This window comes from Lygodium microphyllum, chromosome 11 (assembly GCF_053477565.2).
Source record: "Lygodium microphyllum isolate KBCC chromosome 11, Lygodium_microphyllum_v1.1.10, whole genome shotgun sequence".
Lineage (NCBI taxonomy): Eukaryota > Viridiplantae > Streptophyta > Polypodiopsida > Schizaeales > Lygodiaceae > Lygodium > Lygodium microphyllum.
Genome location: NC_141145.1, coordinates 105,263,476 through 105,282,972, shown reverse-complemented (window position 1 = coordinate 105,282,972; position 19,497 = coordinate 105,263,476). Strand labels below are relative to the sequence as shown.

The 19,497-nt window shown below is 40.0% G+C and overlaps 1 protein-coding gene across 1 annotated transcript; it reads right to left on the bottom strand.

Moving 5' to 3' along the window:
- Positions 1 to 5,313: 5,313 nt before the first annotated feature.
- On the bottom strand, positions 5,314 to 19,277 carry UGP3 (UDP-glucose pyrophosphorylase 3). The gene is made up of 17 exons (XM_087687939.1): positions 17,664 to 19,277; positions 16,520 to 16,706; positions 16,275 to 16,424; positions 14,390 to 14,551; positions 14,110 to 14,282; positions 13,934 to 14,000; positions 12,039 to 12,202; positions 10,284 to 10,442; positions 10,033 to 10,124; positions 9,826 to 9,920; positions 7,573 to 7,650; positions 6,832 to 6,927; positions 6,676 to 6,750; positions 6,472 to 6,563; positions 6,211 to 6,373; positions 6,071 to 6,131; positions 5,314 to 5,839 (listed from the first exon to the last, which is right to left on the bottom strand). The coding sequence occupies exons 1-17, from the start codon at positions 18,620 to 18,622 to the stop codon at positions 5,730 to 5,732; spliced, it is 2,883 nt and encodes a 960-aa protein (XP_087544065.1). The 5' UTR covers positions 18,623 to 19,277; the 3' UTR covers positions 5,314 to 5,729.
- Between the last annotated feature and the right edge of the window lie 220 nt (positions 19,278 to 19,497).

Genomic DNA, 19,497 nt, shown 5'->3' with positions numbered 1-19,497 from the left:
AACAAAGTATTAGACATCTCCTTAGTCAACCCCAAATATCTCACCGACATATCAAATGGGCAGCTTTTATTCAGAGTTTTCATCCCCTTATCCAATATCAACCAGGTAAAGAAAATGTAGTGACCGATGCATTAAGTAGAAGACCGACCATTCATAATATTTCTGTTATATCATTTGATTCTTTAACTTCTATGAAAGATACTTATCATCAAGACATTACTTTTCATACTGATTGGAATAAATTAGTTGAAAATAACTAGATTCCTATTGATTCACTGTCTTACAATGATGGATTCATGTTTTATGAAAAGAGATTATGTGTTACAGTTCCATTTAGATCTTTTGTTTTGAATGAGATTCATTGTCCTCCATATCAAGGTCGTAGAGGTATCATATCTACTTTGCGTACATTGACTGAAGATTTTTATTGGCCACATATGGACACTGATGTATCTAACTTTGTTTCTGAATGTTTGGTTTGTCAAAGAGTTAAGAGACATCATGGTAAACAGTATGGCTTACTAATGCCTTTATCTATTCCATCAAGACCATGGGAACAGATTTCTATGGATTTTATTACTGGTTTACCTAATACTAAAGCTAACCATGATATGATTTGGACTATTGTAAACAGGTTTAGTAAACAAGCATATTTCATTCCATGTAAGAAAACTTTAACAGCATCTCAAGCAGCACAATTGTTTTTGAAAACTGTTTTCACTAATCATGGATTACCAAAAGTTATTATTTCTGACCATGATTCTAGATTTTGTAATAACTTTTGGATTACTTTATTTGCTAACCTAGGAACAAAGATTGATTTCTCATCTGCATTTCATCCCGAAACTAATGGACAAACAGAAGCCACTAACAGTACTATTTTAGATCTTTAACGTGCTTACACTATTTCTAAACCACAGACATGGGATACACATTTGCATCTACTGCAATTTGCATATAATAATACACCACACACAGCTACAAAGAAAGCACCGTTTGAAGTGATTTATGGTTATAGATTGTCTACACCTGTTGCATCTTTATCAAATAGAATTCAGAGTGCTGATGATATTGCTATCATGCACGCTACTATTTTTGATGAGGTTAAAAACATGATTGCCAAAGCCCAGCAATCATATACAAAACAAGCCAATAAGAAAAGACAGGCCATGAATTTCAAAGTTGATGACTATGTTTGGTTGAGAATAGAAAAACGTAGATTACAAAGTGTAGATAAACACCCAGTTGTGAAATTAGCACCTAGATTCTATGGACCATTTAAGATCATTCACAAAATCAATGACAATGCATTCAAGTTAGAACTACCACCTCACTGGAAAATTCACAACACTTTTCACATTAGTTTATTACGACCCTTTAGAGGCCAATTACCTGTACACCCTGTTTATGAAAATCCACCTTTGCTAGATGAAGAGACTGAAATACTTGAACCTGAAGCTATCATAGGTACTGACTTTATGACCACTAGAACTGGTCATAGATATTCTAGATATTTGGTCAAGTTTAAAAATATCATGTTGAAGAAGCCCAATGGATGCACGCTAGAGACTTAAATGCTTTCCTCACTCTATTATCTCCACGTTGAGCTAATAGCAATTGAGGACAATTGCTATCCCACCCCGGGGGTATGCTGCGAGGATGCATATTTCTGGCATATTTCACGGTGGATTCCGTGCCACGGTGGATTCCGTGAGGTTTTACGGTGGATTCCGTAAACTTTATTGACCAGGGCTCATACACAAAGTGGATTCTTTATGCGAGAAGTTGATGGAGACACCTATCCTTTTTGGGCGTTTCATTAATTTAGTGTGTACATGGATGATTCCATAGCGGATGATTCCGCAAAATACATATTAAATTAATAAACGTTTATGAGTTTAGAGTGCGCACTCGTGATAAATTAAGGTTACGATTGATTTCTAACCAGTTGATTTATTTATGTAGCTGAAGACTGCTAGGTATTCACTTTTGTCGGTTTAATTGTATTATTTTACTAACGATTGTGAATGCTTCAGCTGATGTATAGAGATAGCAGCAGTGGCGGAGGAAAGCATTGGAGGATAGCGTGTATTCGAGATTTCACTTATATTTTGATGGGCGCATACCTTAGGTATGGTGCCTATATTTTATCGCGTCTATTTATTAAGGCGTTGGATATTTATTTATTATTTTGTATGCGCATGGACGCACGATTATGATATTTGTATTTGGACATTGTATTGGGTATGCCTGACTATTTGGGCGCCCGCCCATTAGCTTTATTTCTATTTTGTGCTAAAGCAAACTCAAAAGCCAAAAGCATGCTATTTTGTAATTTGGGCTATTATTTGAGCTTGAAGATTATTAATACATAAAATACATGCTTTGGGGAGCGCTCACACAAGGCATGGGGGGAGATTGCACCCAATTGGTCTCTTGTTCATGTCGTGCATGCTTTCTACCTTGAGTTTTGTGCAAAAAGTAGAGTTCTTTTGTTCTTGGGGACCTTCCGGCGCTCACTACGCGAGCATACAGCATCCGATCTGTGCACCACTTCATCCCTCTTTCTCTTATCTTCCGCAATCACATCTATATTATGCACAGCCAAGTATGCATACACTATTGAGTAAAAGTCAATCGAGGAGTCCCAACCAATCATGTCACGGATGCTTCTTCTTACATGAGTCAATTCATTATTTGGAACTTTGCTCTTCTCAATTGCATGCATTCCATGGGACCTTATTTTAGCTTTGGGGACAACAATAACCTTTTTTGGTACTTTCTCTATCTATAAACCAAAGGCGGCAACATACATTCCTACATATGCATTTCAGATAGCCTTTTCTTCTAACAAATTTTGCACTCTCTCTTTTCCAAACTTCAAAGCAAGAGGTAAACACGTCTCTTGTGCATTTACTATTCTTCCAAAAGATAATCTACATTTGTAATGCAACATGGCATAAATCATAGTCACATCCCTCATGCTGAGGGTTGTCACACTAGATACATCTACACACAAAGCTCTCATGCAAAGACTTAGGGGGGCTGCTACCTGCTTTCTCATCCAATTACGCAACCTTCATTTGTAGGTTGTGCATTCCCTTCACCAATTCATCCATAACATCCTCTTTTACTATCATAACAAAAGGTTCAACCTTTGAAACAACCATAGATACAATTGGCTTAATTGCAATTTCACTGGTCTTGCTAGAAGCAATAGGCACAGTCCCAAGTTGCAATCTTTTTCTTCTTTTGTGCTGCTCTCTCATCTTGTACCCTTTCGATGGCTTTCACATCACCAAATGTCGAGCAATAAAGGGATGAAAGCCAGAACCATGAGGGTTTTAAAAATAAGGGTGCATAAAGTAGGGATTAAAGAGAAGAAGAAGAGAGAGAGATGAAACAAGTCACACACCTAATGAATTTGAATCCAAGCCTTTGTATTATTGTCAAGTATAACAATGCAAGATCAATCCAACCCTTGTTGAGACAATTGATCAACTCAAAATCAATAGCCCAATGTAAAACCTAACCTTGAATAAGAAAATATTAGAGCCTTCCTGTACATAGGCCTACATGATAAGAAAAGCATCAAATCTCTATATAAGTGTATGCATTTTGATGAGAGTGAAAGCCAATCGCATCATTGGATGCAATATCCATCCATAAAAATGCATAAAGATGAAGAAAACCAAGTATGGACCTTATTTTTGTACTTCAGTCTTGTTTTAACTGTGTATTACAATAGCGCTAAAATGCTCATATGTTGCTTCAAAATCTCTCAAAACCCAGGTCCAAGAGTATATGTGGGTTACACTAAAAAGTTCCAATGAATTTCGATTCAATAACTATCGACAAGGGCTATAAGTTACCTTCAAGGTACTATCATCCTTTTCAAATCACTAAGGAGATTGTCTTATGAGCTAGATTTACCTTTCGATATCAAAGTTTACACTGTGTGTTTCATACAAGTCATTTGAAAGAACGATTGAGCCAAGGTGAGCTTATAGTTACCATTAGTGAAATCGTGCAACTTAAAGACACTAGCCATTGTGCTTCACTCAAACCCGAATTGGTTCTTGACCATAGGACTAAACATCTCAAGTATTTCATTAAGTGGAAAAACCACCCAAAGAGAAAGACTATCTGTATGTTCACTAAAGAGTTATATTCACTTCATTTTTTAGGATATTGTTGAGGACAACAATGTTTCGTAAGGAAAAAAGTGTTGCATTCTTGGACATTTGGATGGGTGCCAGTAGCATCTGTCACAATGGTCATAAAATTGCCTAGTGTGAATGCACTAGAAACACTTTAGTGTTAAAGCAACTTGAGTCCTATTTATAGAACTCAAGATTCTAATGTGCACATCATTATGTGATCAGCACTCTTGGACTCTAGGCTCATAGGTTGACGTATCCATACTTTGGAACAATGTGGGCTAGTGGTATAGGATGCCCCCTCTTGGAATGTGGTCATGACCCAATTTGTTGCTAGCTCCAAGGCTCGAGGGTGAGCCCATTTGGCTCTATGGCTAGGAGGTGAGTCTAATGTCCATTTTCAATATGCTCGTGGATATAGCTTGTATCATGTCTCATGTGCAGGGCGGATGCCTCAAAAGGACATGGAATCTCAAAAGCAAGATGGATGGGAAGGATGCCGATCATGACCCGCATGATGATCTAGATTATGATCATGTTTGTTTTCACAACAATCCTTGCAGTCTCTGAATGCTAACACTTTTGACTCTCAAATTGAAGTGCAAAACTAGCTTCAAAATACTGACAGAAACCCATCCGATGCTTGGGATTCCAAGCATCCAAGGCAAATCATCCACATCACTAGAAATCATTACTAGGCCATGCAATGTCTTGGCAAGTCTACTGATTTTGGATGGTGCTTACCTTGCACGTCAAAAATGTTAGAAGCCTGAAAATTATCCTTTTAACCACCAGTTACACCAGCACATAGTTGAAAAGTTCAGTCAAGGCTCCTGAAGTTCACATCTTCCTTTGGCTAAAGCAGGTAGTCTTTAGCTTGCCCTCTCATTCACTTCTTCCTTTCCCACCATGTGTCATTCACTTCTTCATTTCCCTCTACATGGTGTTCCTTTCTCAGCGGCTTAAGCAGGTGTACAAATGTCCTAGGTGAAGTCCAGGTTTTACAAGAATTTTAAATGCAAGGTTATTCTGCCTGTACATATTCATGAACATAACATTCTGTAAGTCATATCACCCCAACAATGAAAAACTCTGTTATCCACTCGAATGAATAAATATACACCTATGACACTACTAGGCATAAAGCAGAAGTGTTCCTGAGAAATACAAAGTTTGGCGGTTTTTTGTATTATCTTTCAAACCAACAATGTTGTGAAAAGTGGCCGATACTTCTTCTCATTCCAAAGAGCTTATATACATTTAGAGATGCTATTGTACAGAAGTCCTCTAATACATGCACAGCTTGTGCAGAAAAGCTTTGGATTCCTTAAAGAATTATGGATCAAATAGTAGTGTACAATACTTCATCGAGGGGATGAAATAATGAGATAATGGGTAGACTTAATTTTACAAGGTTCTTCAACCTGTGGCACTTGAGAGAGGGAAAACTCCAGTTTTCCCAAGGTTCAAGTGATAATTGTACATGTGCCCCCCGCAGTGTAATTCCAATGTCCTGAATTATACACCAATAGGCTCCCAGCACGTAAAAGATCAAAAGCCATACTCTTTCTAAGGTTGGAGTGATAACTGTACACGTCCTTCCTTGATAGTGTGATTCCAACGCCATGAACCATGTGCCAACGAGCTTGCAGGAAGCCGATCCAACACACAAGAAATGCCTATGTAATGCAGAATGAGACGAACCCAAGTAAGAAATGCCTTTGTAATGCAGAATGTGAAGAACCAAAGTAAAAACAGTAAAACTACAGCTTTGCAAATTGACAACACTAAACATTTGAAGCAAGCCTGAAATTACGAAAGGTACGCCAACTTACCACTTCAAAGGCCTACAGTATTCAGAACTATCTAGATGTTACACAGCTTTTTATGACTTTAACCAAGAAACTCACCATTGACACCTTCTGTCACCGTCATTTTATATCCATCAGGCACTTCAAATGTATGAGAGCCCTGTAAGACAAACAAGCTCTCAGGCTCCATTATAATCCCACTGTATCAAATGATTCATTTCCACTTAAATAGCTCATACATGCAAAGTCACATCATAAGCATCAAATTCTGCTGATCCGTGAAGAATAATCTGTAGCACTTCGAGTCTCTGAACTTTATGTTGCCAGTAGACATTTTTCTTGCAGCTCCAGTCAACACCTCTGTTTCTTACTTTTACTCTTTGTAATCTACATCTTCCACACCTGTAAGGAAAAACAGGTAAACATAAAAAAGGAAGAGCATTTGTGATGCAATTTTGGTTACAAATCTAAAAATTGCACGACTTTCATTTTTTATTTACCCCTCCCCATAATGAATGATACTTTCTCCAGTCTTGGACCTCTTGATAGACCCCACTATATTATCTGCTAGAATCAGTAGGCTGCCGTCCAGCTGTAAAAGAACAAAGTGAAGATGAGATATGCATATTGATATATACATAAATATAAGTGTCACTTTGCAGGAAAATGCATCACAGAGCTAAAATGTACAGAGGGATAGTAACCTGCACATCTTGCCACAGAAATTCTGCAATTTCAAGCTGAAGTTCAGATCCTTGGCTGATGGAACCTCCATGAATCTAAAAGGAAAAAGTCTCAGCAGTCTCCTTGAGTAAAGGATTTACTCATACAGATCATACATAACAAGCCAGCGGCCGTACCTTCTGCCTCACAACATCCCAGAGAGGACCCAAAGCAGGCTGTAGCAGAACAATAAATGGAGGCCCAGACTCCACATAACATTCTTTGCCTTCCATCTGAAACTTTCGGTTGGTTAGAATATTGTCAAATAGACATGTTGGTAAAACCAGCCCATAAAAGCATTTGTCAAACATATTCCTAAAGAGGATATACCACTAAATGTGAGCATCTTTCCTCAATATTCTTGTTTGTACAATTGAAAGGCATAAAGTTCTATTGTGTCTCCCCTGACTATCCTCAAAACATCCAACTACTGTGTAAGAGCCTAGGATTGTGCAACCTACAGCAAACACTCTTATTAACCCCTACAAGAATTCGTGTAGGTCAATCAAATGTTTGTGTAGTTCAATCATATGTAAAATAAGAGGCCACAATGCTGTCTCATTTAAACTTCTACGACTGAAGCATGGAAATCTTGAAATAGTTTATCTTAACCTATAATGGTACCAGACTGCGTTATCCTACCATATGAAGGTCATACAGTTGTGTCACTTAGATTCAGGGCTAATTGCTTCCTTGTTTCATCCATTAATTCAAAAGATCGAGAGGGGAGCCAGAGAAGCTGATTATCAGAGCTTAAAGAGACGCACATCAATTACCTTGCCAAACAAGATGCATGTGGCTTATTGGATTACACTGAATAAAATGTCATTTTTAATCTTGCATTCACAATGTAAGCACGTGCTATAGCCAAGAGATACCTCGGGCATGTCCACCATACACGATGTTAGAAGCTCATGGGCATTCCATATAACATCCAGAAAAGAACCATCTGGTGTCTGTGCCAAGATAACAACCAATCATATTAGAATGATGCAGAGCATATGACTCACTTAGGATCAAAAGGCATCTTTATTTCTAAGCCCTGCTATATAAAAGTTTCACAAATCATTTGCTTTCTGTCGATTTAACTGGGGACAATTACCAATAGGAAGCCAATAAACTTTCACACGTCATAAAACATATGTCAAGAACACTAAATTCACACCAATGTTTATGATCCTATCCATATATATCTTGGCTATGATCACCTTTTATGGGTATGATGATGATGATGATGATGATGATGATGATGATGATGATGATGATGATGTGTGTGTGTGTGTGTGCGCGCGCGCGCGCATACAGATCATCATACCCATAAAAGGTGATCATTTTCATTCATACAGCCACAGTAAAAGCTAAGACTACATATCACCCTGCAAAGATCATAGCAGGAAGCGAAGCATATGCACTTCATTCTTACAGCCACAGTGAAAGGCAAGTCAGCCCACCACCCAAATAAGCACTTTGTTGAAAAAAGTACCCATATTTTCCCTGTCGACCTTTAAAATATATATCGATTCATGCCCATGATTTCCTTGCAAGCTGTACCAGGCGCAATGTGCTTTACCTTGTCAAGTTGCGTCTGAACTTGGCTCCCAAGCTTGTCATGAATCCAGTGCATAGATGATGTACACAACTAGTGAGGTAAATGTGAGCTGTTCTAACTTCTTTTGTTGGGGCAAACAGGGCTCATAGCCAAGAATCAGTTCCTAAGGCATCATTTAGTAATTGGCATGCCATACATTTCTTTCTGTGCACGTCTGTAGTGCATCACACTTGTACCAAGTAACTTGGACCATGTGTCTCACTTACAATTTGTCGGCTCGTGCATTTGGGGACGACATAAAGAGCATTTCATGTGACATATATTCAGGCTAGCGATTGAGTAGCCAAACGGGCTAACAATGTCAATGTGGGGACTACCCCAAGAGTGGAGGACTACATCAGAAAGTCAAAAGCTGAGACAAAACAGAAAACAAAGAGCCCCGACGGCCTACAGCAACACAAATGCACAAGAAAAATGCAGGGTGGCAGTACATCGAGAAAATCTGATGATACATGTGTCATGAAGGGCTGCATATAAATAGCCTGAAACTACGTAAACCTTCCTAGACTGAACCTTGCCAGCTCTGATTCTGACCAGCATCTGGTCCATCTGCCTTTGGACTCCTTTGGACTGACCTAGCGGCACATCTCCAAGGTACCGCGTGCCAGTCACTCCCCAGCATTCACCAATGCTGCCCAGTATCTCCTGAAACACCTGCCAGAACCTCCAGTTGCTTGCTGTCCTGCATCTATTTTACATCCATAAAATGCAAAGACTATCTCAATATGCCAAAGACAAACCTCCAGGCTCACACACAGAGATCATCCTCCTTGCTCTTCAGCAACCAAGATAATCTCATCAGTCATCAATTACCACCAAAAACGCATTTATCTCCAATGTCCAACAGGCTGAACGATTCCACAAGTACACCAGTGCGTGTAATGTCTTACAAAGATCCAATGTCCAACAGGCTGAACGATTCCACAAGTACACCAGTGCGTGTAATGTCTTACAAAGCGTGTTCATACCTGGACATGCCTTTGCACCATAGTTTCCAGAGAACACTGGATCTCACATGTTCTCCATTAATCTTGTGATTGGACCAGAAAGTGCATTTAGCACATATGGCAGACACTTCTCTACAACATGAGAGGCTGTTGACATGCATAAGCAGACCAATACATAAAATGTCTAGGATCCTAAGGAAGATTAAGCTAGCTCTATACCCTAGCCATGGTCGTGAGCCACAAAAAGTTAGCTTTGAGTAACAAATAATTTAGGTGTCATTTTCCTATTACTACCACCTTTTTGTATGACCTCAAATGCATAGCAGTCTCCATCCAAAATAATTCTTATGCAGCTAAACAATTTGTAAAGTAAGACTTCAAAACACTCATTGCAAATGTTTTCATCTGTGAACTTTCCAAGGCAGCTTCTATATATAGAATTGCAGCAATAACTTTCGGTATGCCATATAAGTTTCAACAACTGCTATAATTCTGACTGAAAGGCAGTCGATCTGTATTTGAGCTTATCAACTCTCACAGATTATGACATTCCAAATTCACGGTCTACAAACTACCTGGTGCAGTGATGAATCATTTGGTTTTCGTCGCCTTTTGGCAGAAGAGGTGACCTTACGTCGCTGGTTGTAGATCAAAAATGTACCTAAATCACCTGCAAGAAAAAGTAGCTTTGACTACAGAAGCACATCTGAATGTATGTTTCTTGAAGACCTCTCTGAAAATCTAGAGAGATCTATAGCAACTAGCTGCAAAAGGTACCATACCGTGTTGAGCAGAAGACAATCTAGATTGGTATTGGTTTGGAAGAAAGTCTGCGACATTCTGCATAGTGCACTCAAGTCGTCCTGCATATGTACTGTTCATAATAGAGGATCAAAATAGAATTGTGGTTGCAATCTTTATTACTATGCTATACAAATTCAGAAGGTCCAAAAAGCACACAAACAACATACAGGAGATAACACAATGAAGAAATTCACGATTGATTGCACAACATGCATGGCATTGGTACAACCTGTGGGTGGTTCCAAGATAATCTTTGAATTCTATTGGTTTTTTCAAATTCAATATCATCCCTGGGAGGGAAGCTGCGCTGCGAGCTGAAGCCACCTGCTCCACTGATGAAAGATCTACATAGAGAACATTTGTGTTTGCTGGATATTGTGCCTGCATACTGTTTCAAAATGACACTAGCTGTTAAAACCCAAACAAAAAGAACAAATACTTACTCCACATCTTGATAATGCAAACACTTCAAGCATGAAAGTTGCAAGAGGATGCCATGGAATTATGTCCCATATTTATCTTGCCTTTTGGAGAAAAGAATTATCGTATATAAATCAGCACATAACCAGAGAGCTCAGTGGGTTCTCACAAATATGTCCAAGTCCCACACATGAAACATAAAGACTAAGATGCCCTAGGTAGGGGGGAAAGGGGAAAGGAAAGAGGTTCAGTCACAATGGGCAGGCATAGGGGAGGGGAGGGCATGTAAGCTCATTTCTGCAAATCCCTAATGAGGACAAATTAGGATCCCTATTAACCCAAAGCCCAAATTCCAAATGAAGCCGTTAGTAACTAGACACTTATTTTGTTTGGAGCCACATCATCAAACACCTTGTGTTGTTGTCAAAAGGAAGCATCCCATCTAAATCCCATCATCAATTGCCTTATGTCTAAAGGGAACATCAATAACAGAAACATCCTTCTCCTCCACTTGCCAGTGGCCATTTGCATAATCCACTCAAGCCTAATCTAAAACCACTCGAAAGCATGAATAAATGGCATATAATCACATTTTGCTTCATACAACCTTCTCGAAGGGTCCACAAGTACAAGAGAACACCCAATCCACCTCACTGACCAAAGTGTCCAGTCATTTAGGCCAAAGAGCAGAGCCAGCTCTCCAAGATAGGCCACCTAACTTCTGTCTACAACCCTCACCCCTAGCAGTGCCTTCCACTACCTTACAACCAGAGAGCTTAGCCAGTTCTCACAACTATGTCAAAATGAACAGGCATAGGGGGTAAAGTAAGAGGGGAGGAAGGGAGATAAGTTCATTTGGGCAAATCACTAATGAAGGACAAGGAGTATTCATTGTCTATCCTGGATAAAGGCAATATGTCAGACACATGCATACAGGTAAGCATCTCAGTGCATGCGCACCCCCCCCCCCCCCCCTCCCAAAACTCCCAACAAAGAAAAAGGATATCAATACAGCTTACTTCAAGAGAAGTCTAATCTAGACCACAAAGGCAAAAGAGTGGCGGCCTTTATGTGACCCTATCTTGACACACCTAAAACTAAATTGTCTTTCAGCATTCACTCAGCCTTAGGATGTTAGGGCAAAAGCTAAATATGTGCACCTTGCAATATTGAATACTTTTCATAACTTTGCAAATACAATTGCCTAGAACTAATTAAAAGCAGCTTAGCTCCACCAATAAAGTCTTCATATCAGCAATCAAATGGCACTATTGTAGTAAGTTAATCAGCCCAACGTGTAGTAAGTTAATCAGCCCAACGGCAATAGCTAAATATATGCATCTTGGGACATTAAACGCTATTCATAGCTTTGCATATACATTTCCTTGAACTAATAAAAGTGGCTTCGCTCCACCAGTAAATTTCAAACCACTGCAATATCACCAAAATATCTCTAGTTTCTGCCATTGCCTATGTAACAATGAAAGTTCTGGCCAATCAGATTGCATATATGGTGGTACTTGTTAAAAGACTGCAAGCCAAAGCAGTAAGAATTGTAACACACCTTCCAGGAGAGACAGGAACATCAGGAATGCCCAGCTTATTAAATTCTGTGTACTCAATGCAAGTCACACAATACTCCCAACCATCTTTTGTGCTTCTTTCAATAAGAACATTAACACCCTCAGCTGCACCAACCTTCCGCTCACATGATGCAAAGCCAAACTTCTGTAGAAAGTATAAACAAACAATTCCTTAAAACCAGAAACATCATCTACAGGAAGATACTACAAAATTGTTGAAAGGGCTAAGAGTTGATACCATATAATGAGTTAACATAATTAAAGACTTACAAATCATTGACATAATCAGCACATTTTCAAAACACACCAATTATTTGTTCTTTAAACATCACAAGAAGCTTCTCATGCAAATAACTCTCTATACTCGTTCATAAACTATGCAAACATTTTTTCAATTGTAGCAAAGCAAGTGGCAATGAGCTCAAGTGTGTTGTGGATCAATTTGGCTCATTATTGAGGGCCCAAAACACGCTATCCACCAATCCTAAATGCTCAACTGTGTTGTGGATCAATTTGGCTCATTATTGAGGTCCCAAAACACACTATCCACCAGTCCTAAATGCTCCTGTACCTCTTGATCAATGACAATGAGAATTCTGGAACCTACCTAATTGTCTCTTAGCTGCGATGATAGGAGTGAAGAAATTATAACAAACACATTTGAGACAGCCTATATTTACAATTGGGATAAATTAGTTCTTGGACCTTGAAAACTCTTATTATGATGACTTGAACCCCCCTCCTTTAGACATCCTTACAAGAAACAAGTATATTGATGAGTTTGGACTTGATCAAGTTATAAACCATTAGGAAGGACATGGAATAGACAACTCAACTCTCCACCATCAGATTATTGAGTCAACCCCCTCCCCCAAAAGAACCAGGAAACTAAAAACAAAACAAAAAAGGGCATGTGAATGAAACGATCAGCTGAAATCTCCAAGTGTACATGAAGTAAACGTCTGATGCAATCAAGATCCCAATTGACCAGTTGTGAATTTTCATTGCGTAAGCTGTGAAGTGAATTGAGAGACAGACTGAGTGGGGATATCACAGGTTTAGAGCACTACAATCATGTAGAGTCTGCAACACAAAGAAGGCTCAAGATGACTCATTTGCCAATAGCGATAATATTGTGAGATAAGGGGCAGAATGGTCCAGGATAAGTGTTTAGGATAGTCAAACATACATACCAGCCCTCCAGCCTGCATCACCGTCTGCATTACCAGGACACACTCTCCACTAGGGTGGAAAACCAGTGTGAACATCAAAGCCAACAGAAATGGCAGGTCAATCCCAGTCTACACAGTGTCGCACCCTCTCACAGGTCCAAGAGCTTTCCAGAGCTCAAGGGGATTTGAATCAAATAACACACCAGTTTGCCTCAAGACAATTCACAACCCTCTACATAATTTGAGGTCTCTCCAGAGTTGGACCCTTTCAGATTTATCGTAATTACTAGATACAGAGGAAGACGACCAAGATCAAACAGATTAGAGGCTTCTATGTCATGTAAGCAAACCCTTACACTTCATTTTTCATTTATCCTTTCCCTTGAGTTCCATTTTTGTTCTACATTATCAAAATATGTCATGACACTATATCAATAGCTTCTCTCTCATAAACATTCCGACCTTTTTGAAGACACTAACAATTAAGCCCCCCAGTTCCCTGAGAGACCATTACACAGTATCTAAATAGCATGTATCATCTAACTGAGAACTTCACATTGTCAGCTCACCATTTGCCATTGTTAAAAATCATTCCAAAGGGTGATAAAATGGTACATATTAAGTAGTCATATGAATATCCAAAGAGTGATACATTGGTACATGTTAAGCAGTCAAAATTTTGATATCCCACTAAGCTATACTACCTTGTCGTGCCGATGCCCAACTCCTGCTAATGCTAATAGAGTCACATCAGTGGCTGCAATCGGGTTACTGCCATAAAGCAAAAAAGGAGAAAAAACTTTGTGACGGGCAATTAAGTAACACAAATTGTAATAGTCAACTTTCCTAGAAACAGCTTTGCTATCTACTTAATTCAGACCTGATTTGGCGTACAATGGCAGCTTTGCGGCCTTTCTTGTAGAACCAATCAAAAACCCCTTTGTCAAGGGCCAACTTCCATATGACTCCATGACCACCAGGCTTCAAGATGGGTACCAAAGGTTCCATAATCAACCAATTTCCAAATTCCGCACCTACTGCAGGAATTAAAGGCTGAAATAAAAAAGCAAAAGAGCAGTTGAATAACCAAGTCAAACCCCAACTTCAGCAAATAAATAAGTTCTTCCTAGGACTCAAACACACATAAACAACACACAAACCTGCTCAAATAGAAAAAAGCTGGATCTCCCACGTCCAAACCATTCACGGCTTTCACACAGGCCTGTGACCAATTTATTATTCTTTTTTGCAGCACTGGTCATAATTGCAACAGGAGTAATACATTGCTTTCCGAAAATCCTGAAATGTAGATACTCTCTGGCCTGAAAGAGAGCATCACATCAATTAGTTCCAATGCAAGTCACGACCTATTTTGAAAAAAAGTGTCATTCATATTCACACTTATCAATTTGGACAGAAATGCCCCTCCTATCAATCAAAAGAAATATAATTTTGTTGCATCATAAGCAAATGAAGCCAAATGACCAGACAAGTCTGCTGTCCAATATGTTCAACCAAACCTGGAGCACTCGACCTCACACTCCCCATTCACCCAAACACTGCAGCCAAATAAAGAGGAAGCTATATCCACGTAGAAGCAAGGTGTGAAATGGACAATGGGGCAAAGCTTTCTTCAAAATTTTCTTGTATTCAACTTTCCAGTTTGGTATGCACATATCTGTAGCATTTGTTATTTACCTTACGTGATGAATCATATTTTCCCCCAGTTGTGATATGATGATTGATAGGGCTTTCTGTCCTTTTAATCAAGTCTTTTGACTCATCATATTCTTATTTCCCATTTAATACTTTCCACATGTATTTTCATTAGGCATGGGTGCTTCACTGATTACTGTAACCTAGGCCTGATATAATGAGTGGACAATTTCTCCGAAGAAGGCCCCAACACATAGGAATAGGCACATCATGTCATCATGAGCCTACTACAAGAGAAGGGCAGAGCTTACCCTCCAAATGCTAGCCTTGGTTGGGCAACTACTGTCCTTTCAAACAGTCATCAAATGACAAGACGTTCACATTCATTAAGCACACTGCATCATCTACGCAAAGTACCTTCATTGACACAAGGGAATCAACTGGAGAAGTCCACAAACATGCAATATGCATTGTTCCGCATACAGTTCCATATGTGCACACATGTAGAGGTGTGGTAGTATGTTTCAAGGAAAAGAAAGAGACATAGACACTGTGCACATTTAGTTTTACAGAGTTATAGGTACAGAGTCCTACACTCGCAATCACAAGGTCATGGGCAAGGAGTTTGGGTGCGTGGCAGCAAGGGCTTGATCATCTGGTGCCCTTCAACTTCAACAAGTAGCTGCATGCTAACATATGTGAGGCGAGGCTCTAGTAGCTCCAACCTTGTGCAATCCTGTGCCTCGCAGTGATACTCCATTGCCTAGAGACCCATCATTTGATGATGACAGTAAGTTCATCAATGAGGATGAGCCCAGGAGTGTTTCACCATCCACCTCTAAGGAGTGATAGCTCATCCTATATGGATGGCATTGATGATGTTGATGAGAGTGATAGCTCATCCTAGGGACCTCTCTCCATCCACCATATACTTTTCTATTTTGTATGATGTAATGAGACATACCTTTATTAGTATCCATAGGTAAGCCTATCTGTCAAACATGTATTTTGTGACGAGCACACCGTATCGTAAAGATAGATCAATCTCTAGAACCTTCATAGTGGAGTGGATGCTTATGTAAAAACCTAGAGCTTAATAAGCTGTGAGGCCAAGCAGCTCATTTACTCTACTAAAAAAAAGGATTACTGACATGATTAAAAGGGATGTCCCTTGGATCTTTATCTTAAAGGGCATACGATAAAGAAAGATCTACTGTGTGAAACAACACATGTAAGACCACCAAAAAGTATGTTGGGCAAGAGTTTATTTGACATCAGCTAATAGAGTAGCACAAAAAAGTACCACCCAGCTACAATTAAGAAACTAGGGGGAGATGTTAGTTATTTAGCTGGAATGATGGAATCCAATAAGAGTAATGACCAACAAACCTGTAGATCTCTTATCAGACCTTCCAGCAGAGTCCGGCCACAATACGGAAGCATGGCAACAGGCAGGCATTCTCCAGTCACATCATCCACCAGACCCAATCTGTCACCAGCACCTCCAAGGGGATATATTTCACCCATTTCAGGCAAAGCCTGCATTACATGGGTACCGACATCATTAGCTTCTCTTCGAGCTATTAAACCATCACCAACACTAAAGGATGGTCATATGGATAGTACTGTTAAACCTCGAGTCCCCAAACTGCAGCTTGAGCAGCATAATCCTGATCCTTTGACAAATCAGGACCAGTTGGAACAAAGAACCTGGTGGAGCCAATGCCATCAGATAAAGACACTCTGCTCTTTTGCTTAGAGGAAAAATCATCCCGTTTGTCATCTGCAGCTTTGATTAGCTCCAAAGCTGCTACTTGATACCTGTGAAAATAGAATTCATAACATCACATACCCGAGACAGACAGCAAAAAAGATGGCAGCCAAAAAATTCAACTATATCGATAATCCAAATGGCCGTACACCTTCAATTGCTTCCTTTTTCAAGGAAGTAAACTTAATAGGGAAGGAATATAACAGAATAACAAACTCCATAGCTATTGCCTAGAATTATAGGACCTATCTTTGCCAACTAAAAGAGAAGATGAAATGCATACTTACATTTGATCAAAGACTTCAAAGGATAGTCACAATCGTGGATCAAAAAAACCAAAAAAGAGATTGTAGTCGTTGCAGTGGACAAGGCCAAAAAAGGTTTCATATGCTTCAAATTTGACATTTCTTTAAGAGAAGATGAAATGCATACTTACATTTGATCAAAGGCTTCAAAGGATAGTCACAATTGTGGATCAAAAAAACCAAAAAAGAGACTGTAGTCCATTGCAGTGGACAAGGCCAAAAAAGGTTTCACATACTCCAAATTTGACATTTCTTTTCATTTGAAAACAGTATTTAGATGGAAACGATCGAATGAATTTCTGTGTAGTAATTATCTAGTGTGCTTTATGAGCACACCACAGCATGCCTATGTCGCTACAGAATCCAGTTTTCTGAAAGCAGATTCACAGATATCTTTTACCTGGAACTACAGTGCACCCGAGGCATGAGTGATTCATAAATTTGCAAGCCCAATGATGCAGACTGGGAGTAAATATATGTCAGAACTTTTAGAAGACAATGAATGTCACTGATGCTTGTTAGCCCAGACACATTCCTGCAAGTCTCTGTCATTAAAACAGCACTTCATCTAATACTCTAGAAAGAGTTGCCAGCATTGAAAGAGCAGTTGCACATCCTTAAAGCATAGGATTGGCCTTGTTCAAGTTGCAAAGAATACAAAAATAAACTAATCGCTTGTGTAATGCAAACAGAAGCTCTCACCCAATAATTCCCCCAATGCTGTCATAGAATGACTCCATATCTTGAAGTATCTTAATAAGCCTTCCCAGCAAGCTATTGATTGCTTCAAAACGAAGATCTGCCTGTAGTCCTCTGCTCCCTTGATTAAGTGTATGCTCCACTGCGGCTGATCCATTAACTTTTTCTTTGCCCGGCAAACCATTTGTGTGCATGTCAGGAAAAGGCTTGCTATGCGAATAAGTCTCTTGTAAAGACTTGGTATTTTCATTCTCTTCAATGGAATCATGCAATAGTGAAGATTGAGATTTTGAACTGCTATCTCCCATGCAATTATGCAAGTTTGTTGTCGTTTTCTGCGGATTTGTTGGAAGCTGCTCAAGCCAGGCAGGATGTACTTCTAACACATGCTCTTGACCCGCTGCCACTAGGCATTTCAGCAGATACATCTCATGCTCATCCAAACTCTGCAATGCAACTGACACTAATGGATTGACAGCTGCATTATTTTTTCCAAACACTAACCTTACGCGTTGGTTCGTACTCAATACATCAAGCTTCTGATGCCAAGTTTCCAAGTTAACCAGAGCATTCTTCAATGCCTTAAGCTCATGTAACTTGTCATCAAGGCGCCAGGGCTTCACATCCTCCTTGTCATAGGCTGGTCGCGTGGCAGTTGCAACAGCTCCAGGGATCAACACATTCCTGTGCTTCAAGCTCAGATTTGACACCTGTGTGTGTTCCACTGGCCCTACATCTTGATTGAAGCCACTGGTACTCCCAGCACTTGAGTGTTCACAGAAAGCAACTCCCTTCCGGCACAATCTAGTGTAGGTCCTAAAAGCCTGGACTTGAGCTGATATTTGTCTGGGGCTGAGGCCATTCCTGCAGTTCCCAATGGCAAACCCCAGAGCATCTGAAGCCCGCCATGATGACTTGCAATCGTACTGGGTTAGACTGGACATATGAAACTGCATTGCCATTATGGATGCGAGAATCAATAAAACTTGGAGAATCAAAGCAAGGCCACCAACAATTACATTCTGGTCTCTTTTGCAGCAGATTGATGGAATGAGCACTGCAAGTAGTGCAAGACATCAATGCCGCTTATGCCAAACTGACTCCGCTGGGTGTGAACTGTTTGTTGCATAATCCTCAGCATTCCCTTCATATAATCTCTACGCACAACAGCTCGCGTGCAATGGAATACTCTGTGCAACAGCGAGAATCCACAAGCACAGCTTCCATGTAGACCATTGAATTCAAATGAAGCTGAATTCAGCAGCAAAAACACGGATATAGAGCACTCCGGGAACGTGCGGAGAGGGGTGTGGTGGGCGGAGAGAGCGTTAGGGAGCTCTGAACAAAAAGACCACAGGATGCTTGCTGATACTGTCAGAGCGAAGGAGATTGCTGTGGAGGCCAATGGTGATGATCAGCAGGATCGGGCCTAGAGCAGACGGAAACCCTAGCTCGTCAGTGAGAGGAAAGGGCATCCAGTGACAAGCTTTATAGACGGAGAATCATACGCCGAATGTTCTCTGTCCGAGCTCTGTTTGCTGACGACGACATTACTTTGGAAGCTCAGCCTGCGAGCGTAGAGGCACAAGCATCTATGTGGCATATACGTCCCTGCCAATAGAGCTTCTCTAATCGTTGTCGTTGTTATTATTACCTTACGTTTACGCTTTGCTCAACGTTAGGGCCTGGGCCCTGCACAAGCGCGGGTCAATAAGGGTCTTTGGGACTCTTACCCTTAGCACATGAGTGTTTTCGGAGAGATGGTGGGACCTACAAAGTGGCACCACCATCTGGAAAAATGTCAAGGTTGAGCACATGAAAAACTCACTCAGGTTAA